The 8,659-nt window shown below is 36.5% G+C and overlaps 1 protein-coding gene across 1 annotated transcript; it reads left to right on the forward strand.

Annotated features, from left to right (window-relative positions):
* The first annotated feature begins 239 nt into the window (after nt 1-239).
* On the forward strand, nt 240-5,782 carry LOC149262123 (putative glutamate carboxypeptidase LAMP1). The gene is made up of 7 exons (XM_089375020.1): nt 240-293; nt 2,535-2,684; nt 2,830-2,907; nt 3,021-3,108; nt 3,251-3,334; nt 3,478-3,566; nt 5,450-5,782. The coding sequence occupies exons 1-7, from the start codon at nt 240-242 to the stop codon at nt 5,780-5,782; spliced, it is 876 nt and encodes a 291-aa protein (XP_089231146.1).
* Nucleotides 5,783-8,659: the final 2,877 nt, after the last annotated feature.

The raw sequence follows: 8,659 nt of genomic DNA on the forward strand, positions 1-8,659 counted from the left end.
GAGGAAAGCCTCCTAGGTTACGGTTACAGTTTGAGACAAGTAGATAGAGAGAACCCAAAGAGGAATGGGACTCTTTCATTCTTCAGCTTCTTACTAGGAACTTCATGACTTGTTTCCTCAGGTGGGGGAAGTAGAGATCAAACAATTTTTTTTTCTCTAATTGAAGGCATATTACCACATCAAAAAAACACTTGATATGGGAAAGAATTGGTGGGAAAAAGGTATCTCATGACAAAAAAATGGATGACATTGCAGGAAGGGCATCAAGGGTGATGCATATCAAGAACAAATTGGTATAGGAGGACCCAAACAGAGTAGCTGACCTACCCCAAGGGGGTTTCCCAGATAAGCAGTCAAATGTTTTTATTCAAAAAGACTTAAAAAGGGGCTTTATAGACTTTATCTGCTTCCTTAATATAACATACCTACATTTGAATTTTCACACTTATGTAAGGGTTTTCCCTCAAAAGGAAATAACTTTCTGTCCCATAGACCAAGCAATGTCATGGATGTTAATAAAACTTTTCTCTATCATGTTTGATTTAGTCGTATAGTAACGGTAACCTATATGAAAAGGGCATATAGAAAGGCACTCAACAATGAAAGTGCATGGATCTCAATGGTCGTGGTACCATATGGGTGTTCAGTGTGAAATGTGCACAAAATTAGATTTTGTTATAATGGTGCCTAGCATTAATGATGACATATAACTGACTTGGTAGTGGTAGATTAAAGGTGCTCATAATTAAAAGGGCATGATCATATGGTAAGGATGCATGACATGAAAGAGGAATGTGGCTCAGTGGTAAGAAACTTGACAAGGTTACCTGGTATGAAAAGGGCATGTAGCTTAGTAGTGTGTTCAGAATGTCTAGCGTCAAATGGGCATGTGGCAACTTAATTGTATAATGAGGGTGTCCAGCATGAAAAGGGCATGTATTTAGCTCAGTAATACACAAGGGTGCCCACTTCCCATTATAAAAGGGCATGTTCCTAGCCCAACAGTACATAAGGGTACCCAGGATGAAAAGGGCGTGTAGCTAGCTAAGCCATATGGGGAGGGAAACAAGTATACAAAGGGCATGTAACTCTTGATCACTTATAGTAAGGATGCGTAGCATGAAAAGGGCATGTAATTCTTGGTAGTGGTACATTAAGGATGCCTAGCGGTAAAAGGGCAGGTAGATAAGTTGGTACTAATATGGTAGGGGTGTTGGTCATAAAAAGGGCATGTAGGTCAGTAGGATTAGCAAGGCAAGAGCACTCAGCAAAGAAAAAGAGTATGTAGGTGAGAGTGCAAAACATGTAACAAAGTGGGAGAGCCACCAACCATTTGGGGGTAAGTCTAGTCTGTCCAATTTTTCAACTTCTTCATCTGTTTGAAGCTAATTAATTTGAAAAAATAATTTTATAGTTGTACTTGATAGAAAGTTCAGATGTGTAGTTTTTAACCACCGCAGAAACACAAACCAGTGATATGAAGAGTTGTTGGATGCAAAGAATATATACAGTGCTTGATTGTAGCTAGCAACATTCATGAAACATGCAAATAGAAAATTAAGTCCCCATGGAGAAATTTACCCACCACAGATCTCTTAATAACTTCAAAATTCTTGAAAGGGTTAAGGAAAACCAATAAACTTAGATTTTTTCTTTGTTTTCAAAATATTTATGGTTAGAAAAATTTAATGTATAAACTTATGAACATATCATAGTACAAGAAACTTGATCAGGAGACCTTGTTTTTCATTTTGTTCTAGTTTCCTTTCCTATCTTGACACATACATAACAATAAATAACTTATATAAATAACATAATCCATAATTCATATTGTTAAAACATCATATATACATAACATAAAATAACTCATATACATAACAAAATCCATAATGTATATATTGTTAAAACATTATATACATAACAGCGCAGAGGACATTTTTTTCTGTATCAAATTGAATTTGAATCCATATTCAAATTTGAATTTATTAACTATGTAAGAAAGGACCATTGAAAGCGATGTGGGACAGGTAGGTTCCACGGAGTGGGTAGAGGAGAACTATGATTTATTGTACTCAAGAGCAGTCACATATATCAATGTGGATTATGTAGTTGCAGGGCCACGTTTTATTGCTTTTGCTACACCCCAACTAGATAATCTTCTCAGGGAGGAAACCAAGTAGGTTTAATGTATAAACTTATGAACATATCATAGTACAAGAAACTTGATCAGGAGACCTTGTTTTTCATTCTATTCTAGTTTCCTTTCCTATCTTGACACATACATAATAGAAAACAACTTATATGCATAACAGAATCCATAATGTATATTGTTAAAACATCCTATATACATAATAGAAAACAACTTATATACATAAAAGAATACATAATGTATATATTGTTAAAAAATTATATCCATAATAGGGTAGAGGAGAATTTTTCCATATCAAATTGAATTTGAATCCATATTCAAATTCGAATTTGTTAACTATGTACGAAAGGACCATTGAAAGCCAATATTTGGTGATGTGGGACAGGTAGGAGAAGAGTGGGTAGAGGAGAACTATGATTTATTGTACTCAAGAGCAGTCACGTATATCAATGTGGATTGTGCAGTCGCAGGGCCAGGTTTTATTGCTTCTGCTACACCCCAACTGGATAATCTTCTCAGGGAGGCAACCAAGCAGGTTTGATGCTTTTCTTAGTATATGGTTTTGAGGAAATAATCATAATTATTCTGATGAATTTATTCAGGGCTTACTGAATGTGAATGCTAGAATTGTTTCAGTATATCATTTCTGCCTTCTCATAACTTACTATATTTGTTTTCAGGTTGTAGATCCTGATTATGCACCCCAAACTATCTATGAATCCTGGTTTGCAGCTAACAATAAATCTGAGTCAGCTATGGTATGTTGTACATATATTTTGATGTTCTAGTTTTTTTGAAGTTATAACTTAATATTTTAGTCTCTTGAGAAGATTATAATCAGTTTGGTTTCTTTGCTATGAGTGAATATGAGATTGGTAGACTAGGCGGAGGAGGCTCAGACTTTACTTCTTTCTTGCATCACGTTGGAGTTCCTGCAATAGACATTTACTATGGGAATGGTTGGGCACAATTTCCTCAACCTAATCTGCTAGTCTTTTATAATCATTTTAGTTTAAGAGCAAAAAAGTTTGAAACCTATTAGAAACAAACTTATAATATGGCATCATAGCAAGGTATTAATTTCAAAAAATATGTTCGCAGATTATCCAATCTACCACTCTTTGTATGACAACTACATGTGGATGGAAAAATTCAGAGACCCACACTTTCACAGACATGTTGCAGGTAATTATACCATCTAATCTACCCCACAGACTCATCTTCAAAGACCAAATCATGTATGCAGCCCCTTCTGGTTTGGGATGATACCAGAGGAGTGAATTTTAAATAAATTTTCTAAAAAAAGCTATGGTGAGTTTTCTCAACAGTGGCGGGAATTTGGGGAATAATTGCACTCAAGCTTGGTGACGAGGACATCCTGCCTTTCAACTACGAGAATTATGTTGATGAAATCCAGGTAATGCAATCATGGCTATTAAATATTGGCACAGTGGTTACCGTAAAATATGCAAAATATTTCTGACGTGTTTGAGCCTTGTAAGGTATGTAAAATATTTCGGATGTGTTTGGGAATTCATGTATGTCATTTAGCATTAGTCATTTTTTATAATAATGCTTAAAAGAAAAAGATAATATCAGTAACCATTATTTATATTGTAAAACAATTTATATACATAACATGGTTGACACATCTTTATCCCATGAAACCCTATAGTCCCATTTCTCGTTCATTTTCCCATTTCTGGTAACACAATTTATAGATAAATTGAAATGACATGTGAATAAGAACCCCAAATTAATGACAACTTACCATATAAATGGTCAAAATACCATGCAGATACTACACTAAGCATCCCAATAACAACATCATTAACTATCTACACAGTAATGAAATGTTGATTATCAGACCAGATGTTATTACTACCCAATAGATTTCAAAATGCAAGGCCAAAAGCAGTGCAATAGATGAGAATGGAAACACATATAAAAACCTCGTCAATAGCCTTTGTGACGATGACAATTTCTTCAAGATCAACCTTGACATGAGAAAGGGTCTTTAGATGATGAATTACTCTTGGAGGACCTCTGAGCATTTTGTTGTCTTTCATCCACAGGAACATAGCCATAAATTGGAAAATATGAAAAACTATACACCAAACCACAAACATCACACCCCATAATGCCTACAGAATTCCTATTAAATTCCATATGGGCAGGTTGCTTCCATTGTATCGGTTAATATGTGGTATAGAGGGCATGGATTCATGCTGACAATTTTTTCTGGTAAAATCCTATAATACGGACATGAGAGATATGCAGTGTCCTATATAATGATGTATTTTAAGAATGACGTTGGCCTCAGCTTCTGCTGATTTGTAATTTAAAACATGGATTTTCCATAAAGGTGAGAAAAGCTCTAGAGGTGGGGTGGTAGCCAATGGGGTTGTATACTTCTCAACAAAATGAAAACCCTTAGTATAGGAAACACTGAGCTCTGGCACTGTAACATGATTATCTATATCAAAAAAAAAATTGAAGCTATTGTTGATGCCCTTTTTTTTTTCTCTTTTTGCATCCACAGATAAATGATAATCTCAACTCATCATTACAAATGAAACTTTCCATTAAATTTATTAAAAAATATGTAACATTTGTAGTTTTCTAGAATTTGATGAAGATGAAAGAGCCAAGGATAGAGCACACAGAGATGATAACAAAGCTCCACTCCATCAAGGATATTGCAGCAAAAACTTGTATCTTCTCTGAGCATATTCTAGTAAATGATGGGGTCAAGATATTGCTCGAATTTTAAGAAAAGTGATGGACTTATCTCATATGGAAAAGAAGACTTCAGAAGCATGGGTTATATTCAAAAAAGTATTCTTCAATGGAAATGATTGTATTGTATGTTTGGTTGTCCTCCACTACTGTTTTCTAGAACCAACTCTGAATCAACAGAAAGGAGGAATATCTTTTTGTTATTTTAATGTCCCTTCCTATTTATTTTCCCAAGGTGAGGACACTATGAGGATATTCTGAAAACTTCTTTTCACTACCATTATGGACACTATGAGTTCTTGGTGATGCCCTTCATTCCAGTCCTGTATGAATCACGTGTTCCATAGACATTTGAGATGTTTTGTTCTATTTTTCTTTGATGACATACTCATTTACAATAGAATATGGGAGGAGCATCTTCAACATTTGGAGGAGGTGCATCACATACTTGAGGAGCAACAACTGTATGCGAAGTTGTCCAAATGTGAGTTTGGGCTAACAGAGATGTTGTACTTAGGGCATGTAATTGGGGAGGATTGAGTGAAGGTGCATTAAGAGAAGATTCAGGAAATTCTAGACTGGCCTGCAGCCAGGAACGTGATGGAGCTGAGGGGTTTCCTAGGCATTTGTACGTATTACCAGAGATTTGTGAGGGGGTTCTCACAGCTTGCAGCACCTCTTATGGATTTGATGAAGAGGGGAGATTTTGTGTGGATGCAGGTGGTAGAGGAGGCCTTCACACGCCTCAAGGGGGTCATGAGCAATTGTCTGGTCTTAGCCTTGTCGGATTTCACGTGGTCAGTTGTGCTGGAGTGCAGTGTGTTTGATGAAGGGATTGGGGTTGTTTTGACACAGGGGGGGTATCCTATTGCGTTTGAGAGTAGGAAATTGTAGCCTCACAAGCACTTGTACTCTATGTATGACAATGACATGTTGGCAGTGATGCATGCGCTACCCAAATTCAGACAATATTTAGTGGGCAACTGATTCAAAGTGAAGACATAGTGGGAGAGACTGTGTGCTTAGTGGAGTAGGAGAGTCAAGGAATTCAATTATGAATGTTGCTAGAGGTATCCACATCGAATTTCCAGTTTGTAGAGGAGAAATTAAAACATGAAGGCCAGTCAAATACCCAGGTCGAGCTATTGGTCGAAGGGCCTGCATCATCCTCACTCAAGACTATGCAATCCCTAGTGGCGGTCACTTGGAAGGAGGCTTAACCGAAGGATTGGGGAGTTGGGTTGTGGAGAAATTGTTGGGCATCCAATTTGGGGAGGTTTCCTGGCTTTGTGGCAGCAAGTTACGACAGTGCCAATTACAGGAAGTGAGTTCTAGTATTGGAGGAGGGTCAATCCCCAAGGGGTCTAAATTGGCAGGTCAAAAACAGAGAAAAAACTTTCTAGGTTTTTCTGAGCTTCTAGAGAGGAGTACATCCCCAAAGTTGCAGAAATTTCTGGGTTGTTTTGAGGGGATAAATCAGAGCTTGAAGTCAGCCAGCATTGCAATTTTGAGGGGACAACGCAGTTTTCTGGGAGCATCAAAGTCACAATAGCTGGGCACTTTTGTATTGTTCACTTGAGACTTGTAGCTTGCCTTGTGCAAGCCCAAGTGCACCTCATCCAACTTCTTTGTACTCCGACATATTTGATTAATGAAAGTTGGTCATTTGGGTGTTGATGACAAATTTTTGTTTATATGTTCCTTACTGAATAAAAATTCATTATGAATGTTATTATTTGTCTTTTTTATCACTAAAAATATTCCATTAGGCATATTACAGTTATCAAGAGAAATATTTTGACATCATAGTACACACAAGGCTGATAGAATGGGAGCATGAGTAGCTCAATAAATATGTACTTTTTTTAAATCTATCAATAGCATCCCTGACTTTATACTCCCAAGACACCTAATTGAATGCTCAATCCTGGAAACCTGCTCCTACAAGAGACCATTGCAAGGATCACTCTTAACTTCAACATGTTCTCACTTATGTTCTAGTCTAAGGTCCATGTTTGTTTTCACTTCCACAATTTTTTTCTATGTATGATTGCACTGATCATGTCAAGGCTACAAAGGAGGCCTGTTGAAAGGTTGCTCCAACCAAGGTTTGGTGTACAAAAATATACATGCTTAGCGATGATTATTCTAAGAACTATTTAAAGTTCTCTACAAGATGGACAAGAAATCTCCTGTGCTCAATTGTTTTCCTTTTGAATTTTCCAAAATGATGTGGGATGTTGTTGGGGATGACCTACTAATGATGGTAGGGAGATCTTCCATTCTGGCAGGATGGGTGACCTTTAGAATCAGGCCTTGATCAAGTTGATCCCCAGGAATTTGGTAAAGGATGCCATTGGCAGCAGGAGGCTTATCATTATGTTGAATGTATCTTATAGGATTCTAGCAAAGACCCTTGTCTTTTGAGCGCCCAAAAGCTAGCTACATGTATTGTCTGGTTTGAGCAGATAACATTCATTCATGACAGATTCAATTTGGTTACTATCATCACAATGTGGGAATCTATGGAGTTGGCTAGAGAAACTAGCTAGGAAATGTTGTTGCTAAAGATTGATTATGATAAACCCTACAACATGGTAGATTGGAAATTTATCCTTCATATGCTAACATGTTTTATGTTTGGCAACAAGTTTGTTTAAATGGTCAAATCTCTTTTCAATAATGCATCAAACATTGTTTTTGTGACTGGGAAACCATTGAACAGAATTGTATTACACAAGTTAACCATACAAGGTTACGACTTAGCTCCCTATTTAGACATCATCATAACTCACACTTTGGAATTTCTCTTGGATGCCAGAAAATCTCAGGATAGGGTTCATGGCATTCTCCTCCAGGATAGCACTGAAGTGATTAGTAGTCACTTTTAAAATGAGTTCCTTCTCTATTACAACTTGATCTGGAGTCGGTCAACAATGCCTTTGAGTGTTTGGATATCATTTGCAAAGCATCTAGAATCATGGTGAGTGAGGCCAATTCATAATTCTAATTTATTGCTCCTCATGCTTTTCCCTATTGGCTCAACCACTTGGTAGTTAGTGTTAGATTTGGGAATAGAGTAAGTTGGGAAATCATCAAGGAAGGGTGAGGTTATCGGGGTTATTATTAGAAGAATATAATAGAATATTTCTAATTACTTCATCAAGAGACTGATTCTTACAACAAAATTTTGTACAAGAATTTTATGCATTGCCTCAACCATTTATTACCTCAAGGATGTCTTTACCTGCTATATTTATATTTTTGATACTCATGTTTCAAATTTCTAAACATTCTCAATATATTTACTTGTTCAGAGAGCAAATTCAACCAGCTATGTAATTGTAAACTACTAAATATTCATGGTTTATTGAGTTTTGCCTCATGTTTATTTCCATCTGAATTAATATTTGGATTGTTAAAAGCCACTAATGTACAATGATTAACAAACTTTCTTTTGATCTAGAGTGCAACTCATGTGCTTATTTCTACAATGTCAGTAACACCAGCCACCCCTGCACCTATTTCTACAACAATAGTAACACCAACCACCCCTGCACTAGTTACAAGAACATATAAGTCTTGGTGTGTTGCTAAACCAAATGCAAATCCCAAAGTACTCTAAGACAATATAGATTATGCATGTAGACAGTGAGTAGACTACAATTCCATTCAAGAAGGTGGTCCATGCTTTACTCTAAATGTTGTTGTGGCATATGCTCGCATGCAATGAGTTCTTATTACCAACTAATTGGTCATCACAACTATGAT

Source organism: Pinus tabuliformis, chromosome 6, assembly GCF_031772625.1.
Source record: "Pinus tabuliformis cultivar Carrire ecotype Pingquan chromosome 6, CPIR1, whole genome shotgun sequence".
NCBI classification, from domain to species: Eukaryota; Viridiplantae; Streptophyta; class Pinopsida; order Pinales; family Pinaceae; genus Pinus; species Pinus tabuliformis.

Excerpts from the sequence above, each read along its gene's own strand:
- LOC149262123 (XM_089375020.1), top strand. The coding sequence starts at position 240 with ATGGATGACATTGCAGGAAGGGCATCAAGGGTGATGCATATCAAGAAC. Across the intron at positions 294-2,534 it reads TGCATATCAAGAACAAATTG|GTAGGAGAAGAGTGGGTAGA; the intron begins GTATAGGAGGAC and ends GATGTGGGACAG. Across the intron at positions 3,335-3,477 it reads CTTTCACAGACATGTTGCAG|TGGCGGGAATTTGGGGAATA; the intron begins GTAATTATACCA and ends TTTTCTCAACAG.